At 40.4% G+C, this 23,810-nt stretch overlaps 1 protein-coding gene across 1 annotated transcript; it reads right to left on the bottom strand.

The window, feature by feature from the left end:
• Window positions 1-3,143: 3,143 nt before the first annotated feature.
• KRIT1 (KRIT1 ankyrin repeat containing) lies at window positions 3,144-23,093 on the bottom strand. Its single transcript, XM_083405623.1, has 17 exons — window positions 22,955-23,093; window positions 21,020-21,136; window positions 19,078-19,237; window positions 17,562-17,654; window positions 16,770-16,899; window positions 16,229-16,472; window positions 15,671-15,786; window positions 13,833-13,976; window positions 12,189-12,345; window positions 11,375-11,482; window positions 10,279-10,435; window positions 8,923-9,074; window positions 8,232-8,398; window positions 7,832-7,919; window positions 6,454-6,660; window positions 6,082-6,198; window positions 3,144-4,429 (listed from the first exon to the last, which is right to left on the bottom strand). The coding sequence occupies exons 2-17, from the start codon at window positions 21,119-21,121 to the stop codon at window positions 4,361-4,363; spliced, it is 2,211 nt and encodes a 736-aa protein (XP_083261749.1). The 5' UTR covers window positions 21,122-21,136; window positions 22,955-23,093; the 3' UTR covers window positions 3,144-4,360.
• Window positions 23,094-23,810: the final 717 nt, after the last annotated feature.

The following is a 23,810-nucleotide window of genomic DNA, read 5'->3' as shown; positions in this document are numbered from 1 at the left end:
CCTTGGTTAAGATTTCAAAGTTTCCCTGAAATCATGCTTTTAATACGTGAAGTTCTGCTTCTGAGATAATCAGCAAGGTCTGTTGTTCAGTGTAGACACAAACTGCCATAACTGGGATTAGCTCAGTGCAGGTGCAGTACTTAATTGTGGCTGCTGTGGTTTCATTTCTTCTGCAGCCACTCTTAAAAGTAAAGGACCCCTGACAGTTAAGTCCAGTCGCGAACGATTCTGTGGTTGTGGCGTTCATCTCTCTTTACTGGCCTAGGGAGCCGACATTTGCCCGCAGACAGTTTTACCGAGTCATGTGGCCAGCATGACTAAGCAGCTTCTGGCAAAACCAGAGCAGTGCATGGAAATGCCGTTTACCTTCCCACCAGAGTGGTACCTATTTATCTACTTGCACTTTGACGTGCTTTCGAACTGCTAGGTTGGCAAGAGCAGGGACCGAGCAAAGGGAGCTCACCCCGTCGTGGGGATTTGAACCGCTGACCTTCCGATCGGCAAGCCCTAGGCACAGTGGTTTAGACCACAGCGCCACCCGCAGCCACTCTTACATTATACAATAGTTAACCAAAGTGAGTAAGAAAATGTCTGAAGGGGGACAGATTGTCTTATGAAAAGCTGCTATGAATTCATGGCTCGGTAGAAATTTGAAGTTTTGCTTGTCCAGATAATCCTGATTCATGGTTTGACTGCATATATGAAGAGAGCAAGGCATGCTGAATATAGGGAGCACAAGTTTATAATACTTTCTATATCGCATGCATTAGATATCTTAAATTAGGAAGCAGCAAATAGTTGTCAGTTGAATTTTAAGAACTCAGCCAGGATATTATTCCATTAAATTTATTTGAGAATAAGAAAATTCTAATCAAGTAGCTAAAGTTAAACATTACCAGGGCGCGCTCTCTCTCTCTCTCTCTCTCTCTCTCTCTCTCTCTCTCTCTCTCTCACACACACACACACACACACACAAACAGAAAGAGAGAGAGAGAGAGGGTCTGTAGCACTGTAGTTTCCTGGTTCTCAAATGAATGCAGGACAACAAAAATGAGTAACAGCTCATTTAGTTGGAGATATAAATAGGGAGGCCTGCTTCCATACACACATTCACATTTAGCTGCTTGTTACGTTTGCTGCTCAAGTCCCATTTGAATAATTGTGTGCTGAAGTTAAGTCTTTCAACATTTTTGATGTTAAGAAATAAGAGGATAATTGTTTATAAGTACATGCATTTTAGAATACACAAGAGATATTGTAAATATCCATACATTTTCAGACAAGCCAACCCAAATATAATATAAAAATGTATGGCTATTTATTCAGTGGCACATTGAGATTAATTCCATGTTTTAGTCTGATTCCAGTCATTTAATGAGATACGTTTTTAAATCCTCCTCTCCCTTCCTAGTCTGACAATGTAGATGTTGAGATAACAACAACAACAACAACAACAACAACAGTCTAGTAGCACCTCATACACTAAGTTTGTTCTGGTATAAGCTGTGTATCTGAAGAATTGTGCATGCACATGAAAGCTCATAACAGAACAAACTTAGTTGGTCTATGAGGTGCTACAAGTTTTTTTGTTTTTTTATTTTGACTGCATCAGACCAACACGGCTACCTACCTGAATGTATATGTTGTTACCCAGACCCCAAGGGTTAAACTAGGAGGTAAACGTGATTCTGGGATTCTGTTAAAGCAGCCAGGAAGTGCTTCAAGGGTGCAGGGGGAGAGCCGCACTCAAAATTGCTTTCACACAGCTAAGATATGAGAAAGTGGACCTATGGGCACTTGAAAGGATAACCACTACCCTGGTTACCCATTGACACTTGATCAATGTATTATAATTTTCATAGCAGAGACACAAATCTGAGTAGTATCGTGTATGATTCCCAGGTGGTAAATTGGTCAGACTTGAGTGGCAAGGCTTGATGGAAGAACTTGTGGCTCAGCTGATGAATGAACCACTAGAGAATACACGTTCTCTGGGCTGTGGTCCTCAGCAACTACACTGTAACTCACAAGGGTTGTGGCCAATGCAATTTGACCTAATGTTATTGGAATGAGTCGCTGGAGCATCTCTGTGACTTTCTTTAGCTTGGTGGAGCTAGGCAAACATCTTTGCTACTCAGGTTCCAGGGGTGCATTAGTATCAGGCAGGAATTTAAGGTTGGAAGGAATAAGCTGTTTGAGGATACCACCAATCATCAGTATAGCTCAGGATTTTTGAGCTACAACCAGTTTTGCTAGATGTGCGATAGGCACATCACAAGGCTAGGTGCAGAAACCCCTCATCCTCTGTCTTGTCATTCACCTTCCTGTGGTTTTCTCTAGCAAAGCTTAATGGAAGTCTTTTCTTCAGAAGCACAAGTAACTGTGCTGTTATCCATCATATGGGCTGGTCACTAGGACTACTGTGTCCAAGCCTTATGTTGCACTGTTGAAAGATGGTGATTCAATAAAGCTGTGATCTATTCTCACAACTCAGCATGTTGGCCTCTGTTATCCCTCCCCTACTCTTCACAGCTGTCACATAAGAACCCTGCTGCATCAAGCCAGTGGACAACCTAGTCCGGCATGCTGTTCTCACAGTAGCCTACCAAGATGCCTATAGGAAGCCCATATGGCAGATCTGAGTGCAAGAGCATTATCACAAGCAGCTGATCAATGAAACTTCCATTTAAAAAAAAAATCTGGGACAAAAGATGCTTTATATGAGGTCAGAATATTTATCTTCCGGAGCACTGTCAGAAAAGACACTGACTAGCAGTGGCTTTCCAGGTCTTACGCAGGGATCCTTCACTTCACCTGTGACCTAATCCTTTTAACTAGAGATGACAGGGACTGAACCTGGGACCTCCTGTATGGAAAATATGTTCTGTGCCACAGAACTATGGCCCCTCCACTCTGTTTGGATCACAACCAAAGATTTTACTCGGGCATTAAACAAATAGGAATGCCGTGAATGAAAATGGCAGGCTTAGAAGGATTCTTATGAAAGGCTAGTTTTGTCGGAAATTGCCCAGATGAATTCTAACAAAAGCATGGAAACGAACAGGCCCACTATCACTAATCATGGTTTAGTCAAACAGACTTTTCCCTTTTCAATTTAAATAAAAAACACTAGTTTTCACAAGTCTTTGTACAAAGAATATATTATTTAAAAAACTGTACTTCATAAACATAACAATAAATTAGCAAAACAATTATTTCATAAGTATAAAAAGGCAACAAAGTACACAATACTTTATATTTCATTCAACAAAGTTCTTCCTCCGTTGCAGCTAACTAAATTATGCTTAAAGAAGATACACTGAAATAAATGGACTTGAGTTAATCATGTCCATTTAGTTCAATGGATGGACTCTGTTTGACCGAGCTAGATCTAACCCCCTGACTCTTTCCATGCAATATTCTAAATATATAATAAGATGTTGTTTTTAATCAAATTAAGTTCTAAATAAAGGGGTAATAAAGAAAGTTTTTTGTTGTGTAGGCTTTTTTAAAAAATCAGGCTAGGGAAGTTGCTGGCTTTCTCTTCTGGCTACAGCTACTAGAGGTCCCCAGATCTTAATACTTTTGGGGAGTTTAATTACAGTATAGCCACTTGTTACTAGGCTGACTACTAAAGGTTATTTTTCAAGTTTCACTACATTCCTCCAATTATGCTCTATTGCAATAGTTCACACATGCCATGACAGAATAATGCAGTAAAACCTGCAAACCATCTTCCGTTGGATAGCCGAGGTGCAAAATCTTATTTATTGCCTATTTTAAACAAGAATACAGTACCTTGGAAGCTGAACGGAATCCATTCTGGAAGTCCGTTCGAATTCCAAAACCAAAGCGTGGCTTCTGATTGGCTGCATGAAGATCCTGCGGCCAATCGGAAGCTATGGAAGCCCCGTCAGACATTCGGCTTCCAAAAATAGTTCGCAAACCGGAGCAGTCACTTCCAGGTTTGCGGCGTTCGGGAGCCAAAACGTTCAAAAACTAAGCTGTTTGAAAACCAAGGTACGGCTGTATAGACTTACAGTGCAATCCTATGCAAGTTTACGCAGAAGTAAGTTCTATTGTGTCCAATGGGGCTTACATCCTATTGTGTTTTCAACTGCTGTTGGTTATATGCACATTTTTTCTTGATGCATGTTATGGTTTTTAAAATAAACCCCCCAACATTATTATAAAAATAACAGATATATTCTATTTTACAAATAAACAAATAAACTCCTGTATGATGTCCAATAGAGAGCATATTTCATCCTGTACAATTCATATACATGCAAGGCTTTTATTTACAGAAACAAAAAAATGGGCTTAATGTAGCTAATTGCATAATCATTCTCCACTTATTTCAGTTACTTCTTTCACTGGGAACCAGCTGGCTGCTTAATTTCATCAGCAATTTTACAACAAGTCCCGCCTGCAAACAGAAAAAACAAATCAGGGTCATAAGACGTATTCTATCTAGTACTTTGTGAGTGGAAGCCCACTTGTGCAAGTGGGCATCCCTGCCCCTCTTCCCCACGCCTGCATCCCAAAAAACCTGCTGGAGGATACTTTCGGGAAATTCCTGGGATGTGGCATGGGAGCTGCAGTGAGAAGAACTCAAAGGATTGTTTTCGGAATTGCAGCCTTAAATGCTCAGTGCAAAGTCAGAACTTCATGTTTTATGTTACTTTTTAGAGCTGGAAGTAATTATTTTTATTGGGCTGCATCCAATGTTGTGAGCAGGTCTGTTTGTATGAGGAGGCTTATTTATCAGCATCTCCACCCTCCACTTACCCTCTTGAGAAACCTGGGGAGTGGCTGGGGAAACTCAGCCAGATGGGTGGGGTATAAATAAGAAAATTATTATTACTATTATTACCTCTCATGAAGGTCAAGGAACCTAGGACATCATGGGAGTGGGGAATTGCCAAAAACTGGGCAGAAGCAGCTTGTGCAACCTATGCACCTTCTAATTTGGGATACCTCCCTGTTCTATCTAGCGAATTCTTTTGACTATTTGTGTAAGAACTCATGTCTCTTTGACCTTTACCCTTTTTATAGGAGACACCAGAATCACATCTTAATTTAATGTAGTATAACCTTCATTTAAATATGATGAAAAACCTTAACCTTAGTCCACAGTGCAGGTGGAAAGAATAACTTTAGTTCAGAAATCTGCTTTTATAAAATATTAGTCAAATCAGCCTCCCCCAATCTGGTGCCCTCTCAATGTTTTGGACTACAATTGCCATCCTCCCCTGCTGGCCTGGGATGATGGAAGCTGTAGCCCATGGCATCTGAAGGGCACCAGGTTCAGGAAGATGGCCCAAGCTATATTGTGAGACAAGGATAAATAACAAATAACAAATAGAGATAACTGCTTGTTAGTGTTGAAAATGTATGCTCCGTGGACTATAAAGAGTGTAAACTAGTTCTAAGCACAGATTTTTAGGGCTCTATGGCAGACATTGAATATTTTTTTAACAGCTGAGTAGTGTTACTTGTTCATCTGCCTAAATCAAACTATTGTGCAGAATTACTGTGTTTCTTTAAACCAATGCTAGTCCAATCAACAGTATTATTCTCCAATATTAGGTAAAGCTAAAGGACCCCTGGACAGTTAAGTACAGTCAAAGGTCATTATGGGGTATGGCACTCATCTTGTTTTCAGGCTGAGGGAGCCAACGTTTGTCCACAGACAGATTTCTGGGTCTTGTGGCCAGCATAACTAAACTGCTACTGGCAGAGGAACGTGACGAGGGCCAGAGTGCATGGAAATGCCGTTTACCTTCCTGCCACCTATTTATCTACTTGTGCTGGTATGCTTTCAAACTGCTAGGTTGGCAGAAGCTGAGACAGAGCAACGGGAGCTCACCCTATTGTGTGGATTTGAACTGCCAACCTTCTGATCAGCAAGCCCAAGAGACTCAAGTGGTGTAGACCACAGCGCCACCCGCGTCCCCTCTCCAAAACTAACAGCAATCGATATCTGTCCTAAAATGTAATTGTTAGGCATGCACAGCACCAGGGGAAAAATTGGGGAGTGGGGAGGTAAGGAATGTGTGAAATCAGTAGTTTGTTTACCTGCTTGGTATGGACTATAAAGCTCATTTTGTTTTCCAGACTATGTATTTGAAAACAGCTGTCTCCATCTCCCAGCTGCCACATAAAGCAACCATATCTTAAAGATATGAGCAATGCCTGTCAATATAAAGGAAACAAGCTGAAAAGCCAACATTATCTATAAATTTGACACTAAATAAAAGTGCTTTCCTCAGTAAGCTACATATGTGCTCATTGTCTGACATATTCTGTTCTGAATTACAAAAAAATGAAATACTACTATGTTAAATAAAATAACAATATTATTGACATATGCTGTATGAAATATGCACACTTTATGCATTATGTTCACAGATAGTGTTAAGACTCAAAACTGAAAAACAAAGACTGTACCTTTGTTTCCATATTGAGAAGGTGCAATCCTTTGACATTTACACCTACATACACTCTGATGACTTTATGATTGCTTGAGCTTGCTTTTGTGAATACTTGTCCTGTGAAAAAAGCAGCCCCATAGGTAGGAATCTCCCAGCAGGTCTGCAAAAACATGCGCTGCAGGTGATGCATCTCTTTACTAACGCCTTCACTGGTACTGAGATTCTGCAAATACAAGTTGACATACCCACAAAAGTTGAGATTTTAACTTCTACAGTCATACCTCATGTTACGGATGCTTCAGGTTACGTGTTTTTTGGTTGCGGACCACAGGAAACCCGGAAGTACCGTGGTACCTTGAGTTAAGTACTTAATTCGTTCCGGAGGTCCGTTCTTAACCTAAAACTGTTCTTAACCTGAAGCACCACTTTAGCTAATGGGGCCTCCTGCTGCCACCGCGCTGCTGGAGCACAATTTCTGTTCTCGTCCTGAAGCAAAGTTCTTAACATGAGGTAATATTTCTGGGTTAGCAGAGTCTGTAACCTGAAGCGTCTGTAACCTGAGGTACCACTGTACTGGAACAGGTTACTTCCGGGTTTCGCCGCTCGCGCCTGCGTAGAAGCACTAAATCGCCTGCGCGGGGTGTGGGGCTTCAGGATGCGAACTCTGCGGGTTGCGGACATGCCTCCGACATGGATTATGTCCGTAACCCGAGGTTCCACTGTATTTGGATCCAGATTCTTTGAAATGATAGAAATACTTTGCTTAAGGATACTTTGATATGATTACATATGAATACATACAAGATGGAAAGAAATTCATAACCATGCTGTTGACTTCAATAAGAATTTTTTTTTGTGGGGGCAGGGGAGATCAGGAAGTTAAATTTCATTTAGCATTTCTGCTAAACCTGAGTTCATGGTTTGATTCTCCAAAATAATCCAGTACCCCTTAAGTTTGTTTGGACAGAAACAAACCCTTAGCCCAGGTTCAAACCATAGCTCAGTTCCTCAGCAGCATATTACCAGTGGAGAGGAAGCAATGGATTCATATTACACCAGAGCTTATTTTAACAATAGTTTAATGTGGCACGTAAAGCTGGTCACCGATAGCAATGACTCAAAAATTAGCCGTTAGACCTCTTGGTTGGCATTTTATTTTTGTTGCCCTAACATTTCCAGAAAATAAAGGACATTTTAAATTATTAATGGTGAGTCAATTTTACTGTATATAGCCAAAGTCCTTTACAATGGACGACAGAGAATAAAAGGAAAACTTTCATCTAAAATCGCACAACATAACTTGTAGCAGTTTACAATATAAAAAGAAATTAACAACATTAAAATTTATGATCGGAGTGCTTTCAGGTTTTCTGACATGTTGCTCAATATTGTACCTTGTATTCATGAAGTATTCGATTTGTCCAGTGAGGTGCCTTGCTTTTTAATTTGGTGATTGGTACTATAGATTTTAAGTTTTCTTCACTGTAAATAAAAACCAAACACGTTTAACCACTTTTATAATATTGAACAGATAAAAAACAAAATCTGTGTGCCCTTTTATCAACAGTTCATGCATGCAAATAGGCTATAATGCACATTATAGCATTCTGATGATCCATCTTGCTGCTCAGGTGATTGGTTAAGTCATCTTTAACTGTATTGTTTATCTATGTAGAAGCGAGGGAGCCCAGAATCAGCCAACATCTCCAATCATGAAGTAGTCTTTTAGACTCTCTTATTTGAATATCTTCATTTTAAAACAAAAAGCATATCAATATTTTAAAATCCACTCACTTTAGGAAGCCTTGCTTGTGTTTTTTACTTTCATAATTTCCATAGACTATTTGCAGCAGCAGACTTGCAAGTGTTATCAGCTTGGCATCAGGTGACGTATAGAAACCCTTTAATAAATTGTACCTGGCCTCATCAAATAGGATAAGAATAGCCAGTGGATCCTCAATCTATAGCATAGAAAATAAAATGTGCTTATATTAAAATTTTAAACATCATTAGTTCTTATTTGGTTTGCTCAGTAGCAAAGCAACTAATGTAGTTATTTAAATTTTAAGATCAAGTCAGTTATGTAAAACAAAATAAATTTAAAATAATGTTTAAAAGCTTGAACATTAAAAATGCTACATCACAGCTTAGATCTAGCCGCCCACTTAACAACAACAACAACAACAACAATTATATCCTGCCCATCTGGCTGGGTTTCCCCAGCCACTCTTATTTATCATAAATAGCCTTCAGATGCTGTTGGGACTACAGCTCCCATCACTCCCAGCCAGCATGGTCAGCAGTTGGGGATGATGGGATTTGTAGTCCAGCAAAATATGAAGAGCATCACGTTGGCTTCCCTTGGCCAAGCTGTATTATCTGGAGAATTCAGAAGAACAAACTAAGTGAAATCATTATACTGGACTCTGTCTAGAGATTCAGGCGTTGAACCTGAATTTGATATAGCGGGACATAAAATGCCAACCTTTTTTTCAAGCTCTAAAGGAAGTCTTACATCCCTCCTCAGGAAAAGCTGTGGGGTTTCCCTTTGAGGATCCAGGTTTGTCAGTTCAGTGAGTATTTCCATCCAGTCGCGAACGTGCTGCAGAGGCTTGTGATATGGTTTCAGCTGGAGATCTATACAACAAAAGCTCTTTAATTTAAATAAATGCAAACAAGACAATGTCTCAGTGTGCGTATCAAGTATGTGTGAATGCTGGACAGTACCGAGCATGTTTTGAAATAAGGCAGGATTATAAAAGCAAAATGTCATAGATAGCAATGTTACATATTTCCTATTGTCCTTTGGCAACTGTTGAAGTTCTTTCAACAGTCTAACATGGATTCCCCCCTGCAGTTGATATCTGTATTGAACTTGTGTATACTTGTGTATACGTGTGATTGTTCCACATGTGTCTTTATTGTATTGTATCGCTTTGGGATGTCTCTTGTTACAGTGGTACCTCGGGTTACAGATGCTTCAGGTTACGCGATTTCGGGTTGCACACTGTGCCGAACCCGGAAGTACCGGAATGGGTTACTTCTGGGTTTTGGTGCGCAGAAGCGCCAAATCACGACCTGTGCGTGTGCAAACACAGCACTGCGGGTTGCGAACGTGCCTCCCGCATGGATCACGTTCACAATCTGAGGTTCCACTGTATTTATGAAGCACATAAAACAACAAGTCAACTGAATATGCATGGTACTGTCAGCATCTCTCCCAACCATGCAAATGCAATGTGGTCTACACCAATTACCAGTGTCCTAGAAAAATGGATGCACTTAACAAAAAGTGCAAAAGTCAGCTTTTTGTCAGAAAAGGCAGAAACACTAAGAGCTCAGTCCTTTTGTTAGCTTCAGCTAATATACCAGCTACAATCGGAGCTAGAGGCATAGTTTGCTACTCGTGTTCAGGTGAACTATTCAAACTATTATAATGCATTATACTTGGATCTGTCTTTAAAAGTAGTTTTGAAACTACAGCTGGTCCAAAAGTTGGGCTGCAAGATTATGAACTATGACTGGAAGTTTTGATCATGTTATGCCACTGCTTTGTCAGCTGCACAGGCTCCCACTTGAGTTTCTGGATCCAATTTAAAGTTCTGTTCGTAAACTTTGAAGCTCTTAAGGGCTTGGGAGCAGGTCACGTGAAAGACTGCTTTCTTCAGAACCTCTCCAGAGATCCTGCTCCAAAGGAGGAAGGTGGCTGCTAGGGACAGAGGATGGACAACTTCCAGTGCATGGGCCAATTAGGCCTGGAAGGGCTCCTGTTTTTTTGCCTGAAAGACTGTTCTTCCCCATCCACCCCACACCAGATGTCATCAAGATACCAATTACTTACTAAGATTTTCAGAACAGATCCAAATAGTGAAATACTGTTGTGTCTCTTGAGAAAGACGCATTCCTTCCATTATCTGTTGCACAGTGGTGTTGTTTCCATGTTTCAACTCCACAGAGCGGTATGACCCATCCATTCGATAAATTCGTACCTTCTCATACTAGAGGAAATAAATGAAAACAGGAAATACTGAAACCTTGCCTGGTCCTGGTAGCAAGCCAAAATTTGTGGGTGCCAGTACCTTGCCCCCCTCTGGTGGAAAAAGGGGCAATATTAGTGTCTAAACATCCCTGAAATGAGACACATGGTCAAGGATGATCCACTTCTCCAGGTACAAGCTCAGGAGAAGGGTCAGAGATCCCTGGTGTCAAGCTCTGCTTCCGAGATCCATTGCAGCACAGATGACATAGGGGAGCTCATTCAAATGGCATGCTGAACTGGAATTTCAAGACTTGCACTATTGCAAGGTGTTCTGCTGCGCAAGAATTTATTCAATATAGAAAGTCCATTAAAACAACTCTAGGAAGAAAATATTTGAGAAGGTCTGTGGTGTTAATAAATTAGATTAAAATGGAAATAATAAATTCTACTCAGCAGCATCTTATGTTTATGGGCTTGCCATAACACCATGTCACTACACGAGATAAATGTAGGTTGCAGAGGGATTGTGCTGTGCAGGTTGGCCATGAGGTCGGGGCAGCACCGACTCACTAGCAAAGCTTGCACCTGCCACTATACCCATACAGCCTCAACCTCACCACTGTCCTGCCCCATCATGGTAAAGGATGCATCTATCAGGAATGCGTCTATCTATGGCACTGCCCCACCACACCGACTGCTCCTGGATTAATGCTTCCTTTTGCGCTATATATATATATACACACACACACATATATACATATTATATATACATACATATATACATATTATTTTATATATATATATATATATATATATATATATATATATATATATGTATGTTTTTAACAAATACAATACATATATATATATATGTATGTTTTTAACAAATACAATAACCAGTAAACACTTCCTTTTGCTTTTAAGGGCCTTTTCTAAAATCTGAAAGGTCATTGCATACTTGTTTGTTTGCGGCCTCTTTCAGCAAGTTAGCAGTTTTTGCCCACTCATTTTGTTTGTTCTCTTCACAGACATTCAGTGGGGTTCTTCCTTGTTGATCAGTGATGTGCTACAAACAGAAGCAATACGAGATTTAAAACACAGCTTTCTAAATGCAACATAGCAACCTGTCTTATGCTGTGTTAGGCCACTGGTCCACCTGGCTCAGCACTGCTTACACAATGACTGGCAGGGGCCACCCAGTGTTTCAGACACAAGCCTTTCTTTCAAAGGCTTTCAAAAACCCTGGGACCTTTTGCATGCAAGTCATGTGCTCCACTATTAAGCTACAGCCCCTCAAGTAAAAGCTGCAACATCCACTGCCCCCTTCTTGGAAAGTACCCTTCACTTATCAACTGGCATGACTCCACTTCTGAACTGTGTTTTCCAATCCTACCACCAAATAACAGAATCATGCCCATGATTAGGAAATGAAGCACTTCCAGATGCAGTGTTCTGTGGGGTGTTCAATGCTCTGAATTAGAGAGCACCACTTGTCTTAAACATTTTCAGGGTACTGTTCAAAGTGCTGACCACGGTGCCAATTCTTCCTAGCGCAAACTGCAATGATAGGAATTACTTCTTTGCAATAGGAATTACTTCTCTGAAGTATTTACTGTTGTGTTTCCTGCTCCACAATACTGTCATTCCTTGGACTGACTTCAAGAAACATCTTAATTGTTTTTATTCTTTTGCAAATGGAAGCATGAGCCACTGTTCAAAAGCAGAATTTAATTGTATAAGAAACCATGATTGAAATTACAAATACATCTTACTCTATCAATTTCTGGATGGTTTAGGAGAATCTGTACAATTTCGGCATGCCCACCCCCAGCAGCAAAGTGAAGAGGCGAGCTGAGCTGTCCATTGAGCAAGTTTGGATTGCATTTTCCTTTCTCTAACAACATTCGAGTAGCTTCAACTTTACCATACCTACAGAGAGAACAAATACAAATAAAGGTAAGCTTGCATATGGTCTATGAAATGGTTCTAAAGACACATGTAAGAAACTGCACTTACTTGTTAATTATTTTAGTTCAGTCTAAGTGTCTGAAACACTACCAGCATTCTGGAATGAATTCATGCCTCACAAAAATAATTAGTATTTGCAATTTAATGAAATTCACTTAGTTGTGGGAGAAGTTACTATTCTAAAATAAATAATTCAATTCAATTTTTTCAAATAATCTAAGAATATATGAGGGTTCCCCCCCCCCCAAAAAAATTTTTACATCCATTTTTAAATTAGCAACTGCTAAGTACATTTTTTGCAGAAAGCCTCTCTTACAGCAGTGGTGCTTTTCATTAAAGCTGGACCTAGCCACTTAACTGGATTGCCAGTTTCTACAGCATTTGCAAAGTTACTACAAAGTCTGGGTTACCTTTGAGCTGCCAGAATCCACTTTCACACTGACCCAATTTGCATCTAATACTAAGCCAAAAGCCATAGCTTAGCACAAATGAACAAACATGGGTGCTTAGAAGAAACGGGGCCACTTTGCTCCTTCCCTGGTCTTGCTGCTGTAGCACTACTTGCAACTAAGTTATGGTTTGGCATATATCTGAATCTGCAGCTAAAGTATGGTTTAGCTTATGTCTGAATCTGGACTTGTGGTTTCTCCTGCTCCTAATAAACCACAAGTTATAACCAAAATGTGTTCTGCCTGCAGTTCATCTAGGAGAGACAAACCACAACCCTGGGTTCGGACATAATACTAAGCCAAACAATAGCTTAGCCGTGGGTAGTGCAACAGTGGCATGCCTGGGGGAAGAATATGACAGTCTCAGCCTTCACTCGTTCATGCTAAACCATGGTTTGGCTTAACATTACATGCAAGCTGGGCAACTAATGTGCAATAATTATTAGAAATTAGCAAAATGCCCATCTTTTTGATGGGGGCAGTCTATGTGCATGCAGGGAAGAATTCTGAGGGACAGTGATACATCAAACTGCGCTTTTCCACGAGTTTCAGTGGAATCTAGGCCTTCCACTATAGGAAATGGAGAGTGGTTTTGTTCCCACCATAAACTTTCCTCAAGTTCAGCCTGATTAATCTACATGGGGTAAATAGCAGCCATTCAGTTACATGTGAAAAAATAACTGCAATTCATTTCAATGGGGGTCCTATGATCCTAGCCTCTGCAGTGAGCGTCACATTTTGCCCTTTCCCAAGTCTGTGCTAGACTACAGATGGTTTACTTTGCCCTCTAATGCTCAGAGACACAGAGAAGTGAGCAAATCCTCAGCTGCTGAGTCACACCCTTCACCCACATAGCTGCCTTCTGGGTTCTATTTCTCAGCTACGTTTGAGCATGACAAAAGCTTGAACACACACACATAAGCATGAGGACACAAACAGATGGTTTTACTTATGAACAATTCCCTGTTTTGGACTTCAATGCAAGAGTACTCTGCTCACCAGCATGCGTAATGGATGGGTGCCCAATGGTCACTGTCCAGCTGGTTGACTGAAAAGTTTTCATTGAGAAGTTGACTCAATAACTCAGAATCTCCTTCACAAGCACTGCGATGAAGAGGGAAATCATCAACCCACTGACGTTCCCTGTGGAGTGGGGAGGGAATTAAGATATGATATTTCAGTCATGTTATACAACTGCTTCATCGAAAGCATCCTGTTGCTTTGATCTAAAGAGAAAAGGCATGAGACAGTAAAGGAGTTGGTTTTCCTCCCACTAATGTAATGCAGGGTGGGGGTGAGGCTGCATTTAAAACCTATTTCTACTTTACAGTCTTAGTACACTGATGGGATATTTCACTTTTAAGAGCCAACACACTTTGAGGGGAAGTTAAAAGGCTGCTCATAGCTTTGACTGTGGTGGTTGCCACTACCCTCTCCAGCAAGGGACCTGAGATCATTACAGAACTTATGAAAACTTACTTTAAGTGACTGTTACATACCCAGAGTATCTAAGAAAAATTGGCAAATTCTGAATTGCAAATGGCAATAAACCAAATGAAAATGGGGAAAGCACCAGGGCCAGATGGACTTACTGCAGTTTATTATAAAAAGTTTCAGGATGCACTTATAGAACCACTTAAGGACACCATTAACAGATTTTTGGTGATGGGAGTAGTTCCATGTCCACAGAGACATGCATTCATTACTTTCATCCCCAAACAAGACAGCAACTTAAAAAAGACCAAAAATTACAGACCTATTTCATTATTGAATTACAACTACAAACTATTTGCTATGATATTGGCTAATAGATTGAAAAGGACATAGACTGAGTCAGTCCACAGATACCAGGCCAGGTTTTTACCAGACCGACAAATGAAAGAGAATATCAGAAATGTATTTAATTTAAGAGAGTACTTGGAAGTAAGAAATGAAAAACAGGCTGCACTAATATTTCTAGATGAGGAAATAATTTATAATGAATTGGAAAAAAAATGTTTAAAACTACTTTGTTGGAAATAACCCAGACCAATGCTTTCCCCCCTAAAAAAATGTTTAGGGGTGCTCTCATTTTAACTCAAGAAAATCACCATTTTATAGTTCAAATTGGGTAAAATAAATACAGTAAATGGACAAAAGTACAAAGATTCACAAAATGTTTAGGGATATGTGTACCCCTGTGTACCCCCAGAAAAAAACACTGACCCTGACAAAAATTTCTAGGTGTCAGAAAAGGTTATTTATGTATGCAACAACTGCGGCCCATGTTTTGTTAGCCCAAAAATGGAAAGTCCAACTGAAGAGGACTGGCAACTTAAGTTGACAGAATATGCAGAACTTGCAGATTAAACACATAGACTAGGAGAGCAAGAAGAACATATATTAATGAAGAGTGGAAAGAATTTATTGAATATATGGAAAATAACTTTATACAGCTGAAAACGCTGGCAGCACTAGTTCAACAGGGTAAATAAATTTTTTTGGGTGGAAAACTGATTTGAATGGTTGTAGTAAAATATGCAGAAAATGAACCATGAAAGGATAAGAAGGAAAGTCACTGGATATTTTAAAGTTTGCAAAATGTTTTATTTTGAAATGTAAAACTGAAAGCTTAATAAAAATTATTACTTAAAAAAAAGAACTGATGCAAACTTACGAAGGAGTATACTCTACTGAACATAATGTGACTTACTTATGAGTAAACATATTTAGGCTTGCCCTGATCCACTCAGGAAGCAATAATGCCTATACAGTTTTTAAATAAATAAATAAGGGTTTGGACTTCAGGGGACAATTCTTTTATAAATAAATGCAAATGAATAAAAATAGCACAGTACTTGTCTTCCATGACACTGCTCATGCTGCGTTGCCACTTTTCACGTTTTGGAATTTGTATTTTTGAATAGTCTGGGGCTCCGAGTCCAAAGTATGGATTTATAACCACTTTGTCGACCTGGAAAGACCATATAATAAAGAAGAAGAAAAAGGCTCAAAGTACACCCTAATGAGCATTAAAAATCTAACACTCTTACCGTATATACTCGAGTATAAGCCAACTTTTTCTGAACATTTTTCAGAACATACTCGAGGTGGGTGGCAGCGGCGGAGGGACGAGCAGCCCGAAAGGAGCCCTTTCTCGCCGTTGGTCCAGCCGCCCCTGCCCACCTCTTGCAAGGGGAGGTGGAGGGACTAGCAGCCCGAAAGGAGCCCTTTCGGGCTGCTTGTTCTTCTTCCTCCGCTGCCGCCACCACCAGGTTTGTGGTGTGGTGAACTGGCTTATGCACGAGTCAATAAGTTTTCCCTGTTTTTTTGTGCTAAAATTAGGTGCCTCAGCTTATATTCGGGTCGGCTTATACTCAAGTATATGCAGTAAATTAATAATGATCTCCTCTTACCCTATTGGTATACTGAAGATCTGAGCCAAATAAAGGGTTGTAGATGCACATGTCTGCCTTCTCAAGTGCCAGCATTTTACTCTTGATTTCCAATGCTGTGTATCCCATATGAAGTGAGCTCTCTGTCTGCCCAGGTTCAACAGCATATGCAGGGTTTGTAACATTTGTTTTAATCCGCTCCAAGGGAGATGGTCTGAATAAAGCAGGGATTGAATGGGACTGTGAATGCCGCTCTTCTAACCACCTGTAGAACACAACGGGCAAAAACTTTTTAGCATTGTTGCTTTTATTGAAGATTAGCAGATAATTAGCACAGCATAACGTAAACACATACCCATAGTAAGTAAGCTGTTAGAGAGATACACTGATAAAAACACTTAAGAACAAGTGCTTAGGACCTGCAACTTTTTTAAAAAAAGTAAAACATGATCTGTCTTGAAATATTATGGTATGTAAAATGTTAAGAATACTTTAAAATATTTAATTATTTAGTGTCATTTTCTTTTTATAGACTCAAGGAGTTCTGTTAAAAATGTCTTACTTATCCAAGTAAATTAACATTCTAGCTGTTACTGTAGCAAAGTGAGTACTGGATTCACTGCAGACCCTCATGATGTCTTGTAAGCAGTAGAAAACTGGACACCCAGGACTGTAGGCATATTTTGTATTATCTACAAAGGAGAAGATACTTTTTAAAACAAAAAGGCTGAACAAATCTCGTTTAGTCTATTATGCAATTTTGCCTCATAACATTACATTTTGTTCTTATATTCCGATGCCCCACAAATTAAATTCCCAAAGCTGCATGGACATCTCATTATTACATTCATCAAAGTACATTATTTTGTTTCTGGAAAAATGCATTTTTCTCCCAATATAAGTTGCAGTGTAACCTTGTTGAATGATGTTCCGAGAGCATTACGGCCTCAATTCTATTCCCACTTACCTGAGAGTAATCCCCACTGAATTCAATGAGGCTTGCATCTGTGAATACATGCATAGAATTGCACTGATGGGCACAGACTGAATATAATTTGTGATTTAATCAGCAGTAAGCAACTCTGAGGCCTGAAAAACACCAGTGCCTGATGCAGCTTGCCACAATCCTTTCTCTCCCTTTCCCGCTCCTCCTCTCTCATCCTCATAAATAAAATGTTTTCCCCCTTTCATTTTGAAAAAGAAGTTCCATTTCTTAAATGAATTCAAGCGTAGCCCTGAGTGGAACTGGTAGGTGTGAATTCGTAGGATTGTGCAATTCATGTACATTTTAAAGGAAATGATATTAACATTTGCTAATTATGTGCAGCTTTAATGTTAACATTTTAATTTTTACCTTTGACTACTGTTGGTACAACAAAAAGGGATGCATCCTTGCCTGCCTTCTCGCCATCAAGAGGGAAAGTCTTCATTAACAGAACTCGTTTTCCTGTATACAATAATAATCCTTTAATAATTAAATGGCTGAAATTCTCCTCCTGTTTCTCATCTGTCTTTCTTGATAACACACACTGGTCCCACTCTTCTGGATTGGAGATTCTGGGGTACTATCAGCCCTGGCAATTCTCCTGAATTCTCAAGAGGTTGCTGAGACCAAGGTTAATGTTCACTAGTTTGGGTTGTTATCAATCAAGACCTGGCATTGTTGGCATAATAGCCAGGTGACTGTGATCCATGCCATGGGCTGTATCCAACTAAATTATACTCAGTGTAAGACTGATTGAAATTAAATGGACCTAAGTTAGCCATGCTCATTCATTTTAATGGGCAGGATTCAACTAAACTGTTGCATGCATGGGACTTACTCTCCCACATCCAATGGCCCTAAAATCTGCTCTGGAGGGTTGGAGAAAACCCCAGAACAGGTTTAGAAGGTTGGGAGGAGGGGAAGGGGAAGGGAGGGAAAGTCCCACTGCTTGAGATGACTTAGTTTCCTGCACACATACTGCACTGAGTGATACATTGAATTCTATCCCCATAGGTGCACTATGAGTACAACTAACATTGGATTTAACCCTTTGTTAATTGTTGGGCTACAAGAGCACACTCTATATGGGGCTGCCTTTGAAGACGGCTTAGAAGCTTCAATTAGTGCAGCCACCCATTTGATTAAGTTTTCTTCTGCTCTTTCCAGGTGTGATTTAAAGCTCCATGTTTGAGAACCCTGGTTGTTTTTTTTGCTTCAGAATTTGCCCTGCAAAGACCGACTCTTTAAAGCTGAATTGCAGCAAGCATCAATCTGCGGAAAAACCGAACTGACATTTGCTCCAATTCAGCTTTAAAATAGTGGGTTTTGAGGCAAGGGGAACCACACTCTGACATGGAACAAGCATTAAAGCGTGGATCTCTGCCTGGAAAGAGTTGGTCAAAGGTAAGTGTGAATAAGCCCTAATAGGAGGGAACTGGAGGTACACCTGGAATATAACAACTGCAGTGACACCCAGTTAGTTTCAAGGCACAGTACAAAGTACTGATTTTAACTTTTAAATGACCTAGGCTCCAGTTGACTGAGTAAGCATCCTTTTCTGTACCTGTCTCCCCATATTGGGGAGACTTCAAATGAGTGCTTGCTCCAACTTTCTCTTCTTTCTAAGAATAGATTGGCATAGACAAGGAGCAGGCTTTTCCAATACCAGAGCTCTTCTTTCAGAACCTCTCCTTTAGCTGGATAAGAACTTTATTAACTTCGAAAAATAAGTAAAAATCTTCATATTATGACAAGCATTATGCAGAATAATTAAGATTGTTGTTTTAGCTATACTGACTGTCATTGGTTATCAAGCAGAAAATAAACGGGGTTAGGGAGACTGACCTGGTTATTTATTTTAGAAAGCAGAAATAGCCATCCTTACCTTTAATACCTTGATTTCCTGGTGAAATTGGTTTGGTGGTTTCTAGTATATAATCCAAGATCTTTTGGGATATATCGCCACCTCCCTGAATTTTAGTTTCCAACAACATTTTTCTTCTTTTTTTCTTGTGTCCTTCGATGGGAACTTCAAGCAACAAAATCTGATGAAAATCAAGGTAAACATTAGTTAATACAAAGATCTGTATTTTGAAAGAATAATAGCACTGTTTAAACAGAGGCTGCCCTTGCACTCATATACTTAGAATGAGATATACCAATGTGCAAGCTTTACTTTTTAGGCAATGCCATGTTGGTATGAGATGTAGATAATGGTAAAAAAAAAAATGTTTAGGCTCATGATGCATTTTTTTTTTTTTTGTATTCAAAATACTGTAAGGTCCATTTCTGCATTGAATTTCCTGAATAAAAAGAAATATCAGGAAGCTTTAAAAAAATCTGTACAGTATTTAAATTGTGTCTCCAAACAAGATCCTTTATGGATGTACCACAGAATTACCTGCTGCTATTTTGGAAATAAAAAGGGATAAATAGGTACCGCTCTGGCAGGAAGGTAAATGGCATTTCTGTGCGCTGCTCTGGTTCGCCAGAAGCGGCTTAGTCATACTGGCCATATGACCCGGAAGCTGTACGCCAATAAAGCGAGATGAGTGCCGCAACTCCAGAGTCGTCTATGACTGGACCAAATGGTCAGGGGTCCCTTTACCTTTATTTTGGAAATGCAGTATTATTTCATTATTCTTTGACAACATGCATTTCAATAACATAATTTTGTTTTTTGTATTATTAAGTCAAAACTTATTCTGATGCAAATTCATGCATTTGCTTAAGCTTTTGAATTTTAAAATCCCTCTGTACAAAATGAAAATGTTCACAATCACAATTAACATGCTATTGCATTCATTGAATGGCTATTTAATAAATAAAGCATTAAGAGAGACTGGTGAAAATTGAAAATATGAGGAATTGAATGAAATTATTCTGTAAAATAAGCCCATACCTTCTTAATGTTGAAAGAGAACTGGGAGAAAAGAAATTTGCTCTGCATATTTCAAGACATTTACTCTAGACTAGTTGATTATCTTAAATGTGCTGCGGCAAGCTTTCGCCTTGTGTGCTTCCCCCTCTCCCCTTCTCCTATGCAGCTGGGGCAGAGATGTTTGCAAGCTTTTGCTTTTGTGGTTAGTTAACTGTGGTTTGTTATGTTGCCTGGATCAACAGACTCAGTTAACTATAACTCTGTTGAGCATAACATGAATGTTGACTGTGTGAATGCCACATAATTTGCTCTGTGATAATCTTTTATTGGTAACAATTTTGCTAGCTTGGCTAAACACATAACAACAAAATAGAATTTAAGCAATATTACTACACATCCTTCTGTTAGGGTGTTTTGTAACTGCATCACTTCCCCACAATATTCTGAGGAGTATCTCTGAGATATTAAGCAGCAGTATGATCTAGCTGTACATTGTGGTTATTGTAACAATTGAGAAATATTTAATAGCAACTTACATGGTGACAGAATCATCCTGCACCTATCATATGATGGCATTAAAAGGCAAAAGTGAAATGATGAAATGGGGCTATGAGGAACAATTTTCTTACGCAGAAGATACGTTACTATAGGAAATTCAATCACTAACGTCAGACTACTTCCTGAGTTTCTGTCTGTACCTAGGACTAGGATGTTATTCTCACTGATGCTACACCTTAATTTATACATTCTTTTAAATGTATTCATGGGAGAAGGTTTAGTGTTTTGTTTCAATTATGTATTTTGTGTTTTTGTTTTTATGTTGTGAGCCACCCTGTGATCCTTGGATGAAGAGCAGTATACAAATTTTAACAACAATTTCCTACAATAAAAAACCCTCCCATTTAATGCATTTTCAACACCTCCTAACAAATAATAATGATTTTACCTCATATGATTTAGCACGATATTCACGAGAATTCAGGCTTGCAGCGTTCTTTGGACGGATTACAGCTACGTATGCTTCAGTTATTACCTCTGGGTTGCCCATGGTTTGTTAATATATCTATTTTAGTGAAAAAATAATCAGAAACCAAAGATTTTATCTGAGAAAACAAGTTTTTTTTAAAAGGAAACAACCGCCACAGATGTTTTCCCCAATTTAAAGCATGCTAGTAATTTTCTTTCTCTCCCTCTCTATCCTCCCTGAATAAAGAAAGGAAATCTTCATTTTGCTTTGAGCATTTCGAGGACTGTTCTGAAAATTCAAAATAATTTATAATGAAGCCACTGCTTAAATATTAGAAGCGTGAAATTTGTAAAGATTGTATGGTGACAAACAGTTCAATCCACAGCCCATTTAAACTGAGCATTAATCCTAAACAGAGAACCTTTGGGCACAGTCACCACTAGCCACTTGGCAAAACCAAGCAGCTGCCTAGAGCCCATAGATAATCCAAACATATCCCTAATTTACCTTCTGGGTCTTTATGAGATTAGTAATAAAGGAGGATTAAGGACTGGGAAAGTCAGCAAAATGAATCCTATTGCAGGAGCAAGGTTCTTATGGGAGAGGCAGCATTGAAAATGTATTGTTTGGGGTTGGCCTATGACATTCTGTGCTCATGGGCAAAGGACAAGATGCTGCCTCCTTCCTGTTCCATATACAGAAGCAGACTGAACTGCCAGTTGATTGTTGCTTCAACATGGATAGCATCTTCTACAGCACTTAGTAGCAGGCTAGTTTAGGAAGGCTAGAATAGCCAGTGCAACATGCACAGCTCTGTCCTCCAACAGAAGGAAATGTGGAATGGGTAAGGGAAAACAGCGAAAGGAGTGACCACCCACTTATGTACCAGCACCTGCCACCTAAGGCAGTCACCTTGTTCTGCCTAATGGTAGGACCGGCCCTGAGAAAAACAAATGCATAGGTCCAACCCAGATTCCCACATACATAGATATCTGGCCATACCCTATATGTTAATTATTCTGAGATAATTACCATTCCTTGATTTCATGTCACTCCATTAGTAAGAATGTGCTAAAAATATAATCAAATCTAATCCTTTTATCACCTTAATAGTGAATACAACATATGTCTGATATTCAGAATTGCTCTGTGAAATAATGCCAGTCCTGGTCCCATGTTCAGAATCATTACTTTGGAATAATAATAATTATAGATAATAATTTTATTTTTTATACCGCACCCCATCTGGCTGGGTTTTCCCAGCTACTCTGGGCAGCTTACAGCACATATGAAAACACAGTAAAACATCAAACATTAAAAAGTTCCCAAAATAATAATAATTCTGATGCCAATGGAAGCCATACATTGTCAAGAACCATTTAACTTCCTCAGTTATGAGTTGGACAGACTGGTAACGGCTGAGTAAGTGCCACCAACCTGTGCATGTTTGTTTTTAAGTGAATGGCATTATTGCATTCACTCCAATGGTAAAAGATTTGCAGACTGACACCCCTGTTAAACTGCTGCAGCAAAATAAATAAATGGGCATTGTGGTATATTAAAAGATTTGTTGTGCCATAAGCTTCCACAGACTATAGCTCTAACCCACAAAAACTTATAGTACAATAAATCTCCCAATCTGTTAAAACTGCCCAATAAACCCTAATTTCCCTGTCCTTTAGACTCCCAAGTAGATCAGCTTTGCTTCGATGGTACCACTTTAAGGCTGCTGCGGGTGTGGGTTCCTATATTTGAATAAATAGCTCAACCTAATAAAACAACAACAATAAAAATAAAGACAGCCTGACTATCAGAGTCCAGTCCAGCTTTTCATCCTGGGCGGGCCGCTTTCCTATGTGCAAGACGCATTTTGTTTCCTCCCGAAGGAGAGTATTCCCACAGGCAGTCCCTCACCTGCAACCTGGCCCCGGTGCAGCAGGGGTCCCTTACCACGGAACGCAGCCGGTGGCTCTCAAGATTCCCCGCAGGCGAGGGACTTGATCCCGAAGCAGATGCGCGCAGCAGGGCTTTCGTTTTCTGAGAGCGGACGAATCTGAGGCAGAGAGAATTACTTAGGCGCGGGGGAAGAAGGAGACGCCGCCGACTCCGAATTGTGGAGCGTCCGCGACTTTTGGGGGGGGGAGCCTCGCTTTTCCTTACCGCCGCGCAGCCTTGAAAGGGGTCTCTTCCTCCGGGGAGTAAGATGCGCATCGCCCTCCCCCCTGCCCCACCCCGGGGTTCCTCTCTCGCTCTCCTCCGGGGCTCCGCCCAGCTTCCCTCCCCCGTGAGCCGGCAGCAGATCCGCTTCCCGTGCGGCTCCGAGCGCCGATAAGGTTCCGGGTCGGAGGCCCGACCGCTTGTTGCCGCCGCTGTGTTGTTGGCCGCCGGAGGAGGAGGAGGAGCAGCAGCACCACCACCAGCAGCAGCAGCAGCCTCGGCTTTCTCCCTTCTCCTCCTCCTCCTTCTTCGTGTGGAGATGCCGCAGCTGCCACGAGATGCCTGGGCTTGAGACGCCGGGGCCGTGAGGGGAGCGGGCCTCTCGCGAGGTCTGCAGCGCGAAAGGGGCTTCTCTGAAGGGCCCTGCGAGACGCGGTGCAGCAGCCGGACGGAAGGAGAAGCTTTTCGGGAGAGTTCCGCCGCCGAAGCCGAACAAAGGGGGTTGAGAACGGCGCGCGAGCCGAGAGAAAGGCGGGGGGGGGGGGCTTGCCAGTGCTTGCCCTCGCGCACGCGCACCCCTCTCTTACTGCCACCCGGCTCGGGTCTCTAGCGG

This window comes from Podarcis tiliguerta (assembly GCF_965153285.1).
Source record: "Podarcis tiliguerta genome assembly, chromosome: 12".
In the NCBI taxonomy this organism is placed as follows: domain Eukaryota; kingdom Metazoa; phylum Chordata; class Lepidosauria; order Squamata; family Lacertidae; genus Podarcis; species Podarcis tiliguerta.
The sequence above is the reverse complement of the archived record's forward strand: the minus strand, read 5'-3'. Positions and strand labels throughout refer to the sequence as shown.

What these genes read in the sequence shown, in the direction of transcription:
- KRIT1 (XM_083405623.1), bottom strand. Translation starts at nt 21,121, where the DNA reads ATGGGCAACCCAGAGGTAATAACTGAAGCATACGTAGCTGTAATCCGT. An exon ending in ATCTTCAGTATACCAATAGG is followed by an intron (nt 15,787 to 16,228) that starts GTAAGAGGAGAT and finishes TGGTCTTTCCAG; the next exon opens with GTCGACAAAGTGGTTATAAA. An exon ending in TTCTCAATATGGAAACAAAG is followed by an intron (nt 6,199 to 6,453) that starts GTACAGTCTTTG and finishes TTATATTGACAG; the next exon opens with GCATTGCTCATATCTTTAAG.